The 19,501-nt window shown below is 41.8% G+C and overlaps 1 protein-coding gene across 4 annotated transcripts in view; it reads left to right on the top strand.

Moving 5' to 3' along the window:
* The window catches only part of wwox (WW domain containing oxidoreductase), a 122,343-nt gene that overhangs the window by 31,705 nt on the left and 71,137 nt on the right, over nt 1-19,501 (top strand). For all 4 annotated transcript variants that reach the window (XM_026310652.1, XM_026310655.1, XM_026310654.1 and 1 more), the window contains exons 6-8: nt 849-937; nt 4,837-5,022; nt 8,586-8,850. In XM_026310652.1, coding sequence (XP_026166437.1) covers nt 849-937; nt 4,837-5,022; nt 8,586-8,850 — 540 coding nt within the window. The remainder of the gene's footprint in view (nt 1-848; nt 938-4,836; nt 5,023-8,585; nt 8,851-19,501) is intronic.

The raw sequence follows: 19,501 nt of genomic DNA, 5'->3' as shown, positions 1-19,501 counted from the left end.
GAAGATTTAGAGAAAGGCAAGAGGGGGATGAGATAATGACAGATAGGAAGGTGAGGAAAGAGTCTAAGTTGACATACTTTATCATAGACAAAAAACCTTGTCTGCATTTTTTAAAGAGAGATGCTCCTTTAGGCCTGCATGCATCTCTGCTGAGGCCTTTGCCCTGCAGCTGAGATGCTACAATGGGACAGAGAGGATGATGAATATTTAGCCCGTCTTCCACAGTGTGTAAAAGCAGCTATGCATTCACTGCTTAAGTCATTTATCTTTCTCTGCTCCTGTCCTATCCCCACCCTGTCTCCCAACATATGGTGTGAGATGAGCCACACATACATTCACAAACACGTGCTGAGAACACGAAATCAAAATGAATCAAAAGCAGTCTTTAGACAGGACTGTGACCATGTGTCAGCACTCTTTTCACATGATTTTACCAGTCTGAATAAAAGTAATAGTCAAAGTCAAACCATTTTGATTTATATAGTGCAAAATCGCAAATTTACCTTAAAGGGCTGACGGAGAGCCCTTTGTACCTAGACCATCTGAAAAACTTTTAATGGGGGAAAAGGAGGAAAGCTCAAGTCAACCAACAGAGGAGGGATCGCTGTGTGCATCCTTTTCACATAGAAGTCCTTTTTCCTTTACCCTGTTATGTTGCATTGTAAAGGTCAAACAGCACATCTTTTTTTTTATCCATTTGAACCTGCACTTTCTGATAAATTTAGGATTTTTCAAGTTAATGACCCAGATGGCAGTTAGCTAAAGCTATAAATAATGGTGGTGATCTTATTGCTTTGCTGTTGCAGCTAGTTATTACAATCGCACTTCTCTGCTTTCTCTTTTAACAGCATAAAGCAAGAGTAGAAGCCATGATGTGCGACCTGGCTTCTCTCCGAAGTGTCAGGGAGTTTGCTGACTCTTTCAAAGCCATGAAACTGTGAGTATAAACCACTGTATACATTTTCCAAACTGACTTTTCTCACCCTTTCTGATATTTTCTGATATACCTGATATTTTCACACAGACTTTGTTTGACTTGTCTGAGAGCATTCATATAAAATTTTCTGTTCCATTGCTATTTATACATATTCCTTTGTGACAATGCTGACCCAGATGATAAAAATGGCATTTGGCAAAAGCTGTAAATAATAGTGGTGATCTTATTTATTTGCTGCAACAAGGTTTATTTTACCTTTTGCCACAAAACCCACACAGAAAATCACAGATTCTTTTAAAGTTGAAGATTGCACATTGTAGTTTTACATTTGTGTGTTTGGCTTAAAGTAGGTCTAATTTACTTTAGATCTAATAGACAATCGAAATGTGTCAGCACAGCAACTGAGTCACTGTCTCTCAGGGCAAACTTCAGGTAAATACCGGACCCATTTTATCTGTCAGGTATTTTTATTCGAATAATTCAAAAGGCGACAAAGAAAATGAAATGCTGAATGAAAAAAAAACTAATTTGGAAGAAGCGCTTTGGATTAAACTCTTAAGCTAATAACCTTATTCATCACTATCACTTCCCACTTACCCCACACTTAAAGGACATCCAACCTGTTACTGGTGGACACCATATGGACAAGGCCCCAGGAGTTGGTGTGTGTGTATTTGTGTTGATTTGCTTGACATTGGTGGAACAGATGAACAGACTTTATGGCACTTATTTTCTGATGGTCAGCTTTTATGGCACGTGTCTTGCATCTTGTAGCCGGTTGCACAGTTGCTATTTTGGGGTCATGTATTGTCATCCATACTGCTCATCCACCAGCAGGTCTCTAGGCAGGGCGAGTGTGTTGTATGTGTGTGTGGGCGGTGGTGTCAGGGGAGCCCCTTGGGGAGAGGCAGGGCAGTCATCGCCCGTAGCAGCCCTGGGGCAGGGTATGGCCATCCAGGACACGTGCCTTGGGTCACAGCCAAACCTCACGGTGGCATCCCTCGCTCTGTGTCCTACAGTTTGATTCCATCTCTCATATGTATCTGTCCCATCCACACTGAACTAAAGTGTGTTGACCACTCCATAACCCTCCTGTCCCTAGAATCCAAATGTTTTTTTTTTTTTACATTTCCCTTTTTGCAAATTGCTTTTTGCCTCAGTTTCTGTCTTTCCCCTCTCTCATGTTGTCTTTCATTCTTTCTCTGTCGCTCTCTCTCTCTCGCTACCTCAGTATTTTGGCAAGGTTGTATTTCTTCATTAGCTGTGGTGTTGGGGGGAGTGGGGGAGTCCCAGGGGACGTCGGAGTACATTAATTCTCATCAGAAGGCGAACAGAGCAGAGTGGAGGCTGGGAGCTCTGAGCTGTGAATGGCACTGGGCAGCTGTCTGAGTCTAGCACCACTCTATTACTGCACGTATGTCTTCAGGCATAACACACACAACAGTGCACACGCACAACATGCCCATATTTGTGCATAAATACATGGACACACACAGACAAATATGTGCACAACAGCACACACACAGAGGTTGGTGAATGCACAGAGACAAACACACACATGCACAATAATGCTCCTGTAGTGTGTCATTGACAGGTGAAAGGTAATCAGAGTCTCTTTCTTTTCCTTCTCTCGTTTCTCACTCCCTTGCTTTTAAGTGCTTTAGTCAGTGGCTTTCACGCTGCTTTGTGTTCCATTGACCCCAATTCTGTATTAATTGTCTGTCCTCTGAAATGATATTACCTGGATATTAATATTGTTGAATGCAGGGCAATTTTATTGGAATGTAATTGTTGGAGAACACTGACAGAATGCCCCTAATACAGTTTTTACTGAGCTGTGCATAATTAACACACATTTTTATTTTTCTTTAAACCACATTTCTTATCAGTTCTAATGTAAAACACACTGTGTGTAAGGGGCGCTTGGTGTAAATACATGCAATCCACGTCACGTTAGTCTGCTGTTCAACACACACACACACATAAATGTGTGTGTGTGTGTTGTCAATGCCAGCTTCCCTGTTGCCAATAAAGTGCAGTGTTAATGACCAGTAGACTGGGCCCAGCTCACACAGGCAATCTCTTCCTGCTGGCCCACATTATCATAGAGGTCAGGGGTCATACCCAGGGGGGTTATTTAAAGTAAATATATAAACTGATGTCTCCCTGTTTGGTAGTTAACACCCTCGTTTGACCAGCGCTGAGATTGCACAGTGTACACAGTGTTGTGTGAGGTCTTAATGTGGAGAGAGGGACTGTGCTACGCGGCAATAGGCCTATTAAAGACATTCATTAGACCTGCGCTTATGAGAGAGGGACTAACTGGTGGGCAGTTGAATTAACAGGCCTTTTACATTACAAGCAGACTCACAAGAGGCCCATCCGAGCTGCGTGGGGGAAATCGTTCTACTGGCCAGAGAAAAGTTGCTTATTGGAGTTTATGATCACAAATATATGATACTTTGAGTGACATACTTAGTTTTTTAGTCAGACTTCGGTCTTTAAAGTGTAACGGTCTCAACCAAGCAACTGAAGCAGATTAAAATCTTAAGGGGTGTTAACTGACACAAGGATTCGTTTAAAACAACAGTCACGGTGAAAGGTGGAAAAGTTAGGTCAAGAGTTCATGCCTGCGGTGCTAATGTGCAGCCCCTAGCCAGCACTTTGGGGACAGAGCCAAGAGCTTTGCTGTGTGTAGCACAATGTTACTGTACTTTACACTCTATTAGACAGGGGAACACTGGGCCAAAAACAACCAGCGGGTTTGGTCTGCTTCAAAGCTGAGGGCAGTTTGAGAGCAAAAACTGACATCACAGCAGCTGCTGTGTTTTACCCGTCTTTCTTGTTTTGTCAAATTTAAGTACAAAGGTAATTTATTTACTGATATTTTTCTCTGCCAAGCCATTAGGTTAGACTTCCTTACCTTGTTATATTTTGGGTGAAAATTTGAATAACTTGCTGCTGGAGTGTGCTCCGTTGATAAAATGCTGAGGTTGGCATTCTTTAAGTTGACTTGTGACTAGGTTTGTGCTCTTTAATGAACCCTGTGTGTTCGGAGGCCTGAAGGTGATCGTACAGTACGCTCCTATGTAATAGCATGGGATGGCTCATTATAGCAAGGCATAACAATTCACACATTAATTTTCCAGCATCCAGTTTTTAATTAATCCAGTAGGCAGTCTTAAACACAGGGTACACAAATTGCCTTCGGCCTCATAATTAATTCTAATGGAAGAAATTAAAAATTGGTGGGGTGTGTTTGGATTGTTCGTCTGTATTACTGTGGTTTTGAGCTCGCTGGAGCGACGCTGTCACCGACAAGGATCTCTCACTACCCTGACCAATCCAGCAATCTCCACACACTGACACGCAGGCAGGGAGTGTTACTCGCCCGCAAGCGGCGTTGGTGTCTGTGTGTGCTAAAGCTGTTTTGTTTTTCTTTTTCGTGGCCCTTGAATGAAGTTGTCTGCTCTTGTGCGCATGTGTTTTCTTTTGATCTGTGCTGTTCAGCCTTTCTGAGTCAATATGTGGTGGGTTTGGTTGCTCAGAGTACTTACACAGAGCCTATTTCAACAACCATTACTTCCACCACTGTTGTGTGTTGAAACAGTTTGAGATTGCTTTTCAATGTGTTGTTGGTCTTGGACTCCAGCCAGCTGGGTTCTGTATCTACAGTACCTGTCGGTCCATGGGGAGTTGCACTGGAAACCTCTGTCTCATATCAGCATCACTGATGCTCTGTCTCTCTAGACCTCTGCAGTCTGTCACACTCTGGAACACGACACCCTGTTTCCTTTCTCTCACTATTCTCTCAGCCTCTTTTTTAAAATTTGTCCTCTGTGTACATTTAAAATCAATAAACAATCAAACATTATTTTCTGCCTTCCTCCCCCAAACAGGCCTCTGCACATTCTGGTGTGTAACGCAGCGGTGTGTACTCAGCCCTGGAGCCTGACAGAGGACGGCCTGGAGTCCACGTTCCAGATCTGCCATCTCGGTCACTTCCTCCTTGTTCAGTGCTTGCAGGACGTGCTGTGTCGCTCTGCCCCTGCCCGTGTTGTAGTTGTGTCTTCAGAGTCTCACAGGTAAAGCCAGTAAACAATCAGCAGCTTGACTAGTTTGGTGTCAACGTGCGTTTATAGTCTCCAGAGAAGACTAGTTAAATAAGGCTTTACTATACATGTAATGGTTTTTAGCTGTGAGTAACAAGCATGAGCCTTGTGTTCTTTCAGATAAAATGCTTGTCATGTTTACTAATGTTTTCCAGTTTAGTGAATCTGTATATAGGGTGAAATTATGGCGACCCATCACATTTTCTTTTAGCCATAAAAAAGTTTGGTCCGCCTGTCACACTCGTAGATGCGTCGTCTACATGTCTCTTATGGCCATATGGCTTATGGCTCTTATGGAACATGTATACCACACATGATAATGAACTACTGACACATTCAAAGACCTAATCACTTGATTTGTGCCACATTGTTATTTGATTATATAAACTACCTTATATTACTTTTATTTCAGTTTAAATACATCTTTTTAATTTGTTGGAGCAGATCATCTTGGGTGTGTTTTTTTGTTTCCAAGCTTGGGAATATAATGACGTTTACTAATAATGATTCATGGTCGAGAGAGTATTTGTTGAGGTAAAATCATTGTTCAAAACACACTCAAAGGGCATGAGAAGAAAACATATAAAAATGCATTCACACATTTGGCTGAATTATTCAGATCCATAGTAACATTTTTTCATTGCACGTTAAGGAAAATTTGGATACAAAAGCAAACTGACTTTTCTAGATACCAGTACATGAATAATTTGAATATGAAATGCTGAGTGATATTTATTTAATCCTTCATGCCACTGGCCTTTCAACACAGCAGACACTGTGTTATATCTAAGCTAAAGCAACTGCCATCTTCAGTTTTTTAGAACATATGATGTGATAACAGATTAATGATTACACTCACCTTGTTCTAGTGGACTTTAGTATAACACTGTGTGGATGTAAGTGGTCCATGTCGTGGCAAAAAGCACTTGGAGGCACCTCTCAGGTCAAAGGATGGCAAATTTAATAGGCAAAGCAGCAGAGTCACAACAGAGAATACATTCCGCAGAACGGGTCAAACTGATTGACCAGGAGCACAGAAAATGATCAGCTTTTGTATCAGTTGAACAGCATTAATTTACACATCAGTCACTCACATGTAAATCATGCCAGAATGGCATACATAATATAATTAGCGTCTCCCTGACTTTCTGTCTGCTTCCTTGTGAATACAAAGCTGTGTTAAAAGTCTTTGTTGAATTAACATAGGATACAAAAGGGAGGTAGCACACATTTGTTTGTCAAGGTATAAATTTCCCTCACAGTCCAAATCAACCCCAGAGCAGAATGTGTTCACAGTTAAGTCATATTAAAATCACACTGGCAGAATTTAAGCAGTAATATCCAGAAACTACCTTGTCTAATCCAACAACTTTTGAACTTCAGTCATGCCGTTATAGCCGCAGCATTGGCTAGTTTTCACTATAAACTGATACATCAGCCTTAATGCGTATTGTCAAACATGACAGCCTCACTCACTGAAAACTCATTTCCCGCCACACGCTGTCACTACGAATTAAACCTATCATCAACATGATGGATGGAGTTATCAGCTGAAATTTACTTTGATCAAGTATGTGCTCCTTTCTGTCTGACCCCCTGACTCAGCCCCTTTTCCCTTCTTTCCACTCCTTCTGCCATCTATTGCTTTTCTAGTCTTCCTTTTGGGTTAAGCAACTCTACTCCATAGGCCTCTGTTTTTCTTGTCATGCAGCAGACAAGCATGATGCCTTGCAGTGATCTGAGCCCAAGCCTTGAGCCACGTGTTTCACAGTCTGTGTGTGTGTGTGGGACATTGATCCTGGCCTTAGCCGGTCAGATGGCCAAACAGAGTGATTGATTGGAGCTCTGCAGAGTGACCTGAGACAAGGAGAACATACGCAGTTATTCTAGCAGATCAAGCTGCAGCACTATTACAGGGCCCCTCATGTGAGTTATAGTATACGGACTGATGTGCATGAAAGGAGAGAAGCAGCAGAGAGGTTGGTTGGACACTCAGATTCACTTGGGGTCACACTGCTATTACATGCTGCAGGAAAAGTAAGAGGAAGAGAGTAGTGACAGGTTGATGCAAGTCTGGTCTACAAAGTAAGAATAGTGAGATCACACAAGTGTTGGTGGTGTAAAAACTTTAGAGCTGCTAGTATAAATGTTCACCATCTATACTCTTCATATTGCAAGGCCAACAATGGTCAGGTTTTCTCTTCACTCTTTGCCCTACATTTCCATCTCTGCTCTTTGGCCTCCATAGCACACTCACCTTTCCTTCTCTCCTCTACAAGCAGCAGTGGCTTTAATCCTTCAAACAGGGCTCAGGCAGGACCAAGAGAGTCAGTTACACACTGACTAGAGGGAGAGGAAGAAGGAGTAAAAATAGACAATATCTCGTATATCATCTTGCATTCTGTCCACCTCATTCCAGACCTATATTACATCTTTTGAAGTCGATCCCTTTTTTGTTTGTGTTATTTTCAGTTTCAGCTGATTTCCCGCTTACTCACTTAGCTTCGCCTCACAAGCAGCGTGAGGCCTCTGACCCCGTAGCATATTGTATTCCCTAAGCCCCTTGTTCACTGGTAAAGCACTGACCTAAATGGGACAGGGGTGGGAGAGATGAACACAAGTGTAATGGCTGGGCACGTTATCAGTTTCCACCACAGGGGCTTACTGTGGAATTGGCCCAGCACAGGTTTTCCTTCCCTTAATACTATATCAGATGTGGTCAAACAAGGGGAGATAATATCCTTAATGAAATTACCACTGAGAGATGTAACCTGCAGCTCCAGTGCCATACTTTTATCTACAGACAAGATATTTGAGTTAACCAAAGATGATTCATTGATTGTAATATGTAACACTATAATATCACTCATTCAAATGTAACTAGACTTCAGTATAACATGAACAAATTTGTAGAAAAAATACATTTGGCGCTCAGGCAATTGATTTATCAACCTCTACTTGCTAAAGTAGTTATGAAGTTGCAGCACATGAAATGAAAAGCCTGCAGATGTTGTAATTTAGCCAAGCAAGGATGTTGCGGAAGGCGACAGTAAACAAGAGGCAGTGAGCTTGTAAAATCACAACAAGGAAACCAGGTGACATTTTGATTGGTTGTTTTCTAATGACTGGATTAATATGTAGGATGTGTTCCACGGGTTTGCAGTGTCTCTCTCTTTCTCCCTCACACACACATGCACGCACACAAACACACGATACAAGGAGTGTGGTTTTGGTGTCAGTGTTCTGTGATGTTATTGTGTGACTGCATAATAACGCAACGAGTAGTGTAATGTTTAAGGGGCCTTGTCAAACATCTGGAGTTTAACAGCTCTGTCGCAGGCAATTAAAGAACATCATGTCACGTCTTTTGATTTGTATTCAACCAGCAGCACACATCTGCCCACAGAAAGCCAACACACAGTCAGACAGAGAAAATGCACGCACGCACGCACGCACACACACACACACACACACAGACACACACACACACACACACAATCACACTCTAACTGTTCTTGATCTGGATTATGTTTCAGGTTCACAGACCTGTTAGACTCATGTGGCAAAGTGGACTTGGCCTTGTTGTCTCCCCCAAAGAAGGGGTACTGGTCCATGCTGGCTTACAATAGGGCCAAACTCTGTAACATCCTCTTCAGCAACGAGCTTCACCGCCGACTCTCTCCTCATGGTGTCACCTCCAACGCAGTGCATCCTGGGAACATGATGTATACCTCCATTCACCGCAGCTGGTGGCTGATGAGCTTTCTGTTCACGCTGGCCAGACCTTTCACCAAGTCTATGGTAAGGGAGAAAACCAACCAAAACTTTTGATATAACCTTGTGAATGCACAAACTGTAGATTTTTACTCACTATAGGTGTTTTTTGCATTAGAAGCAAGACAGATATGTCCCATACTCACAGCCTTTATATTTGTCTTGGCAAATTCAAGGGACAGAGGGGAGGAAAAGGATAGACAGGGGCTGATCTGCTGAGTGCTTGGGGAAAGACTCTGACTTTCACAGATAGGGAGATATTCTGTGGTTTGTTTTCCTCTTCCTCATGGTAATGTTTATGTAACTCTGAGAGACCTTTCCCTTATCCTCTCACCCAGGTAGGTGATATTCAAGATCCAGAGTACTGCATCTATTAGGTTACAGCAAATGTACTGCGCAAACTCCATTCTCTGCTGTGCAGTATATACTCTAGAGTACTAAGATAATAAGCTATCTGTCAAATATGTTTTTACTATATAGCTTATTCCCATCAGGAGAACCAATTACCAGATATTTTCAGATGCATTATCTTAAGTTCTGATTGATATTAGTAGGCTGACTCAGTCTTGTTTTGCAAAGAGCAGAGATACAGTAAAGACATTATGTCCTGATAGGCTTTCTGTGAAAGATGCAAATAGAGAAAGAAGGCCAGGTGCTGTGTGTGTGTGTGTGTGTGTGTGTGTGTTTACATTTTTATTGAACCAGATTTCCTTAGAGAATTGACACTTTGTCATGATGGTGGTGCTTCATGCTGTGTTTTTGGGTCAACAGGGAGACAGGAGTGGGCCAATTTCGGTACTCATGAACAGTGTGAACAGTGTTAGCTCCATACAGGCCGTGGCTGTCATGTTGCTGTGTCTATGCAGCAAAACAGCTTTTTAGAGCATTTCATCTTACTTGTTGTGTCTGGTTGTGACTCTGCAGTTGTGTTAGGGGACTTCACCACATGAGCAATGATGAGAAACCCCTGGAGAAGGGTGGCTGTGAGGAACCACTTACTTAGTATCCGACACAGCCGCTGTAATGAACGCTGTGTTTGAGTTGAAGTTTTAAAGAGTAGCTGATACCACGCCCTTGGTCAAAGACTGGTGATTAGCAGGGATGGAGAGCTATACATTGTTGTTGGTCAGAGGAAGAAACAGTTTGAAGACTTCAGACACTCTGTAGAGGACACAGATCCTTGCTCATCTTGCTGCAGGAATGGACTTATTGAGGTGTCACACTTCTTTGCCTCCTCTGAAAAGGTTATACAAAGGCTTTAGAAAGGAGGAAAAAAGGAAACTCAAATTAAGGAGCAATGTAGATTCCGTCGTGGTCGTGGGACTGTGAATCACCTGAGGTTAATATTGCCACACACTTTTGATATGAAGGATAGAACCCAGTGCTGTGATTTATCTTAGTCCATATTGTGTCCTCTGCTCTGCACGATTTTTCAGTGGCTAGCGAGATTTCACCATTTAGGCTCCACAGCTCGTAATATACGCTTTTTTTACAATTACATCTTTGCATTAGCTTCTCTTTGTACTTTATCAATTTAGTGTTAGCACTGAAGGGAAAATGTGATGCGTTGAAAGGCAGCATGGTGTAGTTTTAGTGAAGCGTTATTCTGATCCATCATGTTTGACAGACACGAGGCCTCAGGCCGTCATTTGTCTTTCCTCCTTCTGACACAGGATGAGAGATGAGAGGAACTCTGCTCCTCAGCACCTTTCACAAAATGCCAAGCTGAACATTTCCTCAATTTGATAATAACTGTCACAAAACTCTTTTTTCCTGCCCTGTTTACATTCTCTAACATTTTTCAGAAGTCCTTCTCATCACCTGCTGTCTTGTTTTTGTCTTTAACTCTGCTTTGTGTCAATTTTCTCTGGACCAAAATTTGTTAAACATGCCTTTTAATTAGATAGTTTGGACGTGTACCATATCCGGCACATTTCTGCATTCTTTTTCTGTGTGTCAAAGAGGTGTGTTAACATTTTGTATGTGAGCACACAGATGCAATTAGCAGAATGGGTTCTTCTCCAGAATGGGGCAATGACTTTTCTGCATGCGGTTAATTAACGTAGTGTGGATGTTAGTAAATACTAAAGGACAAAGGTAGAGCTAGTAATTAAATTCTGCGGTGCTGACACAGCGATTCTCTAAAACTCATGTCTGATAAAGGCCACACACAGATACACAGGCACACCCTTAAGCTGGGTATTTGCTCTTATTTAAGTCTGGGGTTGATAAGGCCCCTGAAAGTGTATCCTCTTTAAAATCCCACTCCTCACTCCTTCTGCCCCCACATTAAGGGCTTAATAAAACAGTGATATTATTTCAGTTATTGGTTGCAGGGATATGAAGATGGTATCGCTTTAATTGCTTGCGTATGCTTGCGGGATCCATGGAGATTGTTCTGGGATGCAAACATAAGCAGAATGTTGACTCCAAAAAACAATCACAGAGCCCCCCTGTGTGTTCTTGTGCAAATAACCAGCCTCTCATTTAAAACATAGGTTTGATTTATAGGAGCACAGGTGGAGTGATGTACAGTTCCCCTACACACACACACACACACACACACACACACACACACACAGACAGACAGACAAGCGCACACATGAATTCACACTATGGAGACTACTGAAACACCTGGAGCTACATGTGGTCCTAAATCTTTAATATGATTGTTGTTGTAAAGGTGAGGAAATGTCATGTCAGGCCATACGCTCTATTCATGGTCATCATTTTATCAGATCTTCACTTTTACACCCCATTTTTATCTTCCTGATACTGTGTTTTCTTTATGAATTACCAAAATATATTGTGACCTCCTCAGTTTTGAGTTCTTTGTGTTGCAGATTTTACTTAAGGGAAAGAAACTTCTCTATTAGCAGGGAGTTCAGCCCACTCTATTATTGATGTACAGAGCTGATTCCATTTTGCTGAGTTGAGAAAGGCATCTATAAAGAGCCATGACATTTTAATCAGCCAAACTATCTCTCACTAACATCATCTTCCCCTCCCCATGCCTTGATCTACTTATCAGAGATTGTGCAACGCGGCCTGTAACTCCTGTTTCTTTAATTCAGCGTGTTTAGAGTGGGAGTTTTCCCTGTGTCCTTCGGTGTGATTATCAGCGTTGAATGTTCTAGCCTCTAGCGGTGTGTGTTTGAGAGAGAGAGGCAAAAAACAGTCACTATCACAGTTCTGCAATTTAGTCGCAGCAATTTAATGCTCAAAATTTGATTGACACAGATTTCGGGTGATTTATTTGATCTAGGATATTGAGATATCTCTGCCTTTCAAGATTGTGTCTATGCTGTAAAAGTTATTAGACAATACACTTTCAACCAGAACTCAGGCTGGACACATATTTTAACATGAATGTCAGTGACTTTTAATGCATTTATTAGTTCAACAATAACCTTTGTGAAGTTGTCACTGTTTTGATATGCTGTCAAACTGACCCTGTGACATTTTGTTGACTGACTGACTGCTCCCTCAAGATGAGTGTACCCTCAGGCTCTGAGCATCTGGGCTCAGCCTATACTCATCGCATCTATACCTTAACTATAGGCACAGACAGTGCTGAGCTGCATGGAGATCAGTGTGGGCAGTGACTCCAGCACCTTATCATCCACTGTAATGGATAGAAAGAGGGAAGGGGGTGTTGTCGACTCAGGCCTGAGAGGCTCTGCTGGTCCAATCAGACACTTGAGTCCCCCCAGGGGCTGGTTTCATCAGTGCTCTCGCCTAGTCCCATGCTTCTTAGCGTTTTAGCATGATTATTTTACCCAGGATCCTGCCTCGGGCATCAGGCCACCTTTTTACATATGCACAGGCTGAACTTTTGACCAGGCACCAGCAGTCAGTGCTGTATTAGAGAAACGGTTGTTCAGTCAGGAGTAGTGGGACTGCTAGTGCCTCCTCTGCTGAGCCTTGCCTACTGTGACCAGGAGCTTTCTGCTGCACCCTGGGGGTTAACCCCAGAGACAGGTCCTGCAAATAAGACATCAGCATTACCATATAACAGCCGTACAGTGAGGGGGGTGGTTGGTGAGTGCAGGAGCTACCGATACTTCAACATTCTTCAGTTTTTCTCCTGCAGGCAGATGTAACGTTAGTTGTTCCACCTGCTGTCTGGTTTGGCATACACCACTGTGGCTCTGCTGCACACCCAGGAAACTTGTGTGTGTGTCTGCACCAGTGTGTTGTGTGCGGTGCTCAACCATGTGGAAAGAAGGAAGAGCAGAGGTCCCAATCCCCCCCCCCTCCAGTCCCCCTACTCCTCTGTGGGGTTAGATGAACTGCCAGACCCTTGTAATAGAGTCCTATTGGATGAATAGGAGCTACACAGGAGGGGGTCAGCTCCAGCCTGACTGAGTAGGTTTCTCCTCAGTGGTGTAGACAGAACATTACATATTATGCCGGTTGGTATGAGGTTCACATACTCAAAGTGAACCTCTCTGATGATGCACTGCCTTTCTTTAGAGGAGGAACTTTATAAAACGAATGCGATATTCCTGCCAGACCCTCCATGCTGTTCTGCTACACTATGTATGGGAGAGCGAGGGAGAGAGGGAGAGAGAGAGAGAGAAATGTGTTGGTGTGGGATGGATAAAAGCATACAATCCCATTTGGCTCTATTGACATGTGTGTTCCTGCCCAATCCTGTTACTGGGATTATTGTCCACGGAGATACCATTTCATTAAGGAAAACACACACATGCTCAGACACACACACACACACACACACACACACACAAAGTGAGTGAACAGAGATGGCCTGAGGCCTGGTTATGTGGTCCATTGCACAGGGAAACTGTGTAAATGGTTTATTGTGGATGAGTTGATGTGATGGAGAGCGTGTCTGGATCAATAAAGAACCAATCAAACGCTGACAGTCTGCTACTGTATGCAGTCAGTCATGCTCCCCTCCTGCCTGTGTATACAGTTATACAAAATGAGTGTGAAGGAGGAATGAACAATATCCCTGTTGAAAGCAGAAGTACTTAGGGAGAAAGCCATTTTTAACATTTTAAAATGGATTTTTGTGCAGGTGCTCAATATTGCAAAATAGTGCTGATACTGTTCCATGTTTATAGTTTTTTGGACAGTGCACATTAGTTTTGACTCTACCTTGCTTGTTTTACGATGTCTTTCTTTGACACGACTGAGTTTTGTATGTGAAGAAACATTACTTAAAGCCTTAGCCACATCCTCCCAGCTCCTCTAGATCCAGGCACCTCAGGGAGGCCATTAGGATGTTTCCCCAGCTGGGGTTGTCTGTGTCTGGACTGAGTGTGAGTTGGGGCTGGGCTAAATTACCCCAGAGCCACAGGTAAGAGCCAGCTAGACCCTCTTTGCCCAGAGACTCTCTCTAATGGAAGGGATCAGAACAGACCAAAGAGCCAGAAAGTGACCTGGCCAGAGAGACATCCTTTCTCACTTACCCTCTGCTCTTCCACGTTGCTTCCTTCACCCTGCAGCTTTCTTGCCTTTAAGGCCTTCAGGGCTTTTCTCATGTGATCCTCGCAGAAGACAATGCAGTAACCTCTCACCTCTTCCTCACCCATCTGTCTCTACTGCTTTTCAGGCACAGACCTCCCAGCGCACCCCCTCAAACTCCACACACAAACACAAACACTCCCTCCCTTCTTTGTTGTGACATGAAGCTGATGGACTATTTTTCAAATGGATTTCAAAAATGTACATAAGCAGCCGATCCCCTAGCCCAGATTACCTATTGATTTTTAATATGAAAAGCTCATTATATAAGCAGGAACTGCAACACAAAAAGCTAGCCAACCTTTGCATAAATCCTTTAATTGAATTTCCAGAGCCCGTGGTTCTACATTTTTTAATTAAATCCATTTCTTTTTTTAAGGGTTGCTGTGTAATTTGCATGCTGTGAAGTGGGTGCTGTCCCAGATAAAGTGCCATTGATCCTTATTAAGGCTCACCTCTGGGCTCGCTGAAAACCAACCGCAGAAATTAAATGTGCTCATGGTGCATACACTTATTGCCCGCATGATAGGATTAGAGGCAGAGGGAGAGAGAGAGAGAGAAAAGGAAAGAGATAGAGGTGGAGAGAAGGAGTGATGGGGTAAGCGGTGGGAAGAGAAAGAGGGGGTTATTATTAATAGTTGTTCATATTAATGTAATATTTCACCTTTCCTCCTCTGGGGTGAAATTGTGAAGAGCTTGTTTATACATACAGCCTAGTCTGAGGATTATTTGCGTTTCTCATCAAACATGCTCTGGCCTGGCCTGGTGGTCTGTTGGGGATCGCTGTGATTTCACATTTTGTTAGTTGGTAGTTTGGTAGTGTTTAAATCTTTCACCATGCTGACAGATATGACTGCATGTTTCCAATTTGAGAGCAGACACGCACCTCTTTGTTCATATGTGGACAAGTACTAATGATAATGCGATTCTGCATAAATGAAGCCGGTGATCATATCTTTCATTGATCTTTTAAGAGGTTGTGATTATTAGGAGGTCATGGTCTGCAATCTTTCTGCAGGTACGGGGTGTTTAACTACCTATTTAGAGATTAAATGATACTTAATTTTCTTGTCCTTACCCTACTTAGCATCGGGTAATAGAGAGAGAGAGAGTGTGTGTGTATTTGAAGGTGTAGGTGTGTGAGCAGTGATTTTTAACCTGCATTTGTGCTCTGTGATGGCTGGTAAAGCAGGCCTCTCCTTCCTTGTCTTCCTGTGTGGCTATATGCAGACGGTGAAGTAAATCAATAGGGATTAACCTGTGACCCCAGCCACATACTTATAGCCCAGTCCTCGCTGCTCACACATCTCTCATCAGTTTCACTTAAACACAGCACCTCACTCAATAAGGCACCACACACTAATTCATTTCAAAGATGGAGAGGCCCCTATCACAGACCTCTCTTTTACAATGCGCACACACACACACACACACACACACACACACACACACACACACACACACACACACACACACACACGCTTACCCACACATATACTGATAGAGATGAAGCAAAAAAAAAAAAATAATACAGTCACACTCTCAGGTATCATAACTAAAGATGAGATAAATTGAGCGGCCGCAGCCTTTCAGCTATTAAAAGAGTCGTCTCCAGATTTTCACCAGCTAATTACATTTCTTATTGATTAATTACATGGTTATTTTCATAATTAATCAATTAGTAATTTGGTCTGTAGAATAAATAGTGTAAATATATAAAAGAATGAAAATGCCTACCTAAAATGACCACTGACCAACCATCAAAACATCAAATATTTACATCTAAGAAGGGGCATGTGGTGAATTTTTTTTGCTTAGATTTACCAACATAATTAACTATTAAAATTGTTGTCAAGCAATTATGAGGGAAAATGAGGGAAAAAAGAAAAAAACTATGTACAGAGTAGTTGTAAACACCTGGTCTGTCTGGATTTCACAGTCCCTCTGACTTGGCTGTATATTATTTACAAAAAGCTTTTATTTGCAGCTATATCAACACAGTTCAGGCATTTAAAAGTATCTGCACTACTGGAAACTACAGGAAGTAGGTGAGAAATGTTTTGTTGTGATTTGGATGACGTGATCCATGAAACACTGGGATCTTCTTGTAACAACTTTCACATTTTCACTGAAATCTTGGAAATGACTGACACACAAGGAGCTGAAATTTTTTTTAAAATTTTTTCACTAAATTGCGATAAGATAAGAAAGGAGGACGGGTGTCACAAAGACCTAATTCAGAAAGTAACATTTTTTAATTGTGAGGGATATCTGGCCTTCTCTTTAAATATTGACATAGGCAGACTGATCTGTCTGATGTCTCTCTATCTTTTGTGTATGTGTCCATGTGAAAAAGTGTGTTTGTGTGTATGTCTGCTTGTGTGTGTGTGCGTGTGTGTGTTGAGTGCTGCAGTGTCAGCAGTATGCGCTGCAAGTATTGACCCAGGCTTGTCCTCTGCTCTGACTGGCTCTTGTCCCTAACTTGTCATCTCTCTCTCCTCTCTCACACATAGTGAAGCTCTACGGTCGATCTCCTCATGAGTTTGTAAATTTCCAGCAACTTTCAACAGAAAACATTTTCTCTGTTTCATTTCACATTGTCCTTTGTTTAGCAGCACTTGATTTGTGTTTCTGTTGTCATTATTCTGAATTGCAGAGTTTGCATGAAAACACATTCATCTGATAGGGGTCAGAAATGTGAATGACCTCATTAATGTACCGACCAGCACTACACTGGGGGGAAACAACAAAGCTTTTAACCCACAAACAGGTTGACATGATGCTTCTCACTGGGTAAGGGTGCCTTTCCTCCTGGGACAAATCTAAATACTGAGAGGAAGCTCTCACTTCTCCTGTGATTGATTGTGTAAACAGACTGCTCTTAGTTTTAAAAAAAAAGATCATTCAAATTTTTTAAAGAAATACCCCAGGAGTTATAGCATTATCTCTTTCATTCTTTCTTTTTGTGCATCTCTTTTTGGTTGGCAGATACTCACTGGGCAGAAACAAAAGGCTTTGTTTTCCCTCGTTTCGTTTCATAATCCAATCAATCAGAGTAAAACAGCTTGGTTCCTTTTCTGTCCTCCTCTGCCCACACACATACCCAAAATGTGTGTGGAGCAGGTTGTTCAAGTGATGCCCCCCCCCACCCTCCTGAGGTTAGACCACTATGTATGTTATTGATCACCTTGCTGTTGCATGTTGTGCTCAATCATGTGTTCCATGCGTCCAGCGTTATCCTCTCCCACCTGGTCCATTAGATTAGGCTAATGCATTCAACCATTGATTAGTCATTAAATTCAGATCTGATCAGCCAATGGCCTACCTGGTTTGACTCTACTTGACCTTTAAACCCTGGCTCTTGAGTTGTCTCGCTAGCTCTAACATGTTAAACAAACACATATGCAGCTGACAGTTTTATTTGATATGTATCATGTTGCCGTTATGGTGCAGGTTCACCGGGGTTCACTACCTGTAAGATATTCAATACCAATAGCTTTTCCATACATTTCCTAATCACATGCAACAGAGCGCTATAGATTGTATCACAGATCATGGAGCTGCTGTCTACCATGGATCTCACTGTTTACCATGAATTAACTTGTTGATTGGTGTATGTACAGTAAGTCCTCCTTTCAGGAGTCAGAATACAACCATGATGTGTAAAGTGTTTTTATTTTTTATTTCTTCATTAACCCATTGTTGCTCAAAAATCTCTTCCCTGTGGTGGTGTAACGTACTGTAAACAAGTATATTTACACACTTATTATTTGTAACTTCAGCTTTGAAGTCGTTATCTCTATTTTATGCTTTTTTATGCTTGTAATATTGTACCTTCACTGATTTCATCTGACAGTTACAGTTACTTCACATATGATTTTATAAAGTTAATAAACTTGAATAAAGGCTACAGAAGTCTTTTAAGGTCACTTAAACTTACATCCCAAGATTTTTTTCATTTTAGTCTTCAGCCTTCATCTGATCGTAACATCATTTGAGGCGTTTTAGCAGATTTTGCACAGATGCCTCTGGAGCCACTAAAAGGCTGAATACACCACTTTGTGCAGTAGTGTTCCTCAAGATCTGTAAACACACTTTGATGTGCAAAATGAGTGCACTTCTGCTTTAAAAGCAGCTTTGCTTTTAAAATGAAAACGCTTTTTATTCATTAATACATCAGTGATAATCACCCAATTCTACTTTTACGTAAATGATCTGCTCATGTCTTCACTGTTTCATGTTCCTGTATGATAGAAACAGACGTGTCAAATGTCTACAGACTGCTCTAGAACTGGACACAACTGACCATCCAATGTCAAGACTCTCACCTTGACAGTTCTGCTTAAGGAATAATACTGTAAGCCCTCCCTACTTTGCCATCATCCCTATTTGCTCTCTTCCTCCTTTCCCACCTCTCTAAAGTATTGAGTTAGTCTGTGAGGAATAGTTGTTTTAGGGACAGGTCCATTGATAAGTGTCTGTGCGTGCGATGTGAAGCACTGAGCTGAGTGATTGGGGATAGATAGCCTTATTGGATATGAGCTGGCTACTCCGTGGCTCTGCATTAAATTTGTATTGAATAGGAAATTAATGATTGGATAATTTTATTGATGTTTCTGGTATTGAACATATAAACAAAATGTTCTTTTGAAGCATTGTGTGAGTGTTGCACCCCGGAGAGAAGGAGCGGTCACAGTTGTGCTTAAGAAAGAATAAGTCCATGTTAAGTCCATAGTGTATTGGAAAAGAGAGCGACTGGATCGATGGGGACTTGGTGCTTGAGACACACTTTAATTGTATTATTTTCTTTCAGATTTCTGCCCTCCCATATCCATCTCAACACAGCAGTGACAGATTTGATATGTATTGTCGACATTGTCATGAAGACAAATTTTAATTTATTGAACAGTTTCAAACAGAAATTTGTTCTACTTTTATTAGTAAAAACACTACAAGCCCATATGAGCCATAAGGGCTATTTTACAAAAGGGCTATTTTTTTGTTTGCTGTGATTTTCTGTTTTTTTGCACTGTACGTGCTCTGATGCCTTTTTGTGTATATTAAATCAATGTGGTACCACTGCTGATTGAATGTCTTCAGACTGTAGGTGCAACTTTCTCAATGTAGAGATGGACTGTTTCTTTCACTGCTAGTCAGATGGGAACAGATCAAAGAGACGAGAGAT

The sequence above is a fragment of the Mastacembelus armatus genome, chromosome 6 (assembly GCF_900324485.2).
Source record: "Mastacembelus armatus chromosome 6, fMasArm1.2, whole genome shotgun sequence".
NCBI classification, from domain to species: Eukaryota; Metazoa; Chordata; class Actinopteri; order Synbranchiformes; family Mastacembelidae; genus Mastacembelus; species Mastacembelus armatus.
The sequence above is the reverse complement of the archived record's forward strand: the minus strand, read 5'-3'. Positions and strand labels throughout refer to the sequence as shown.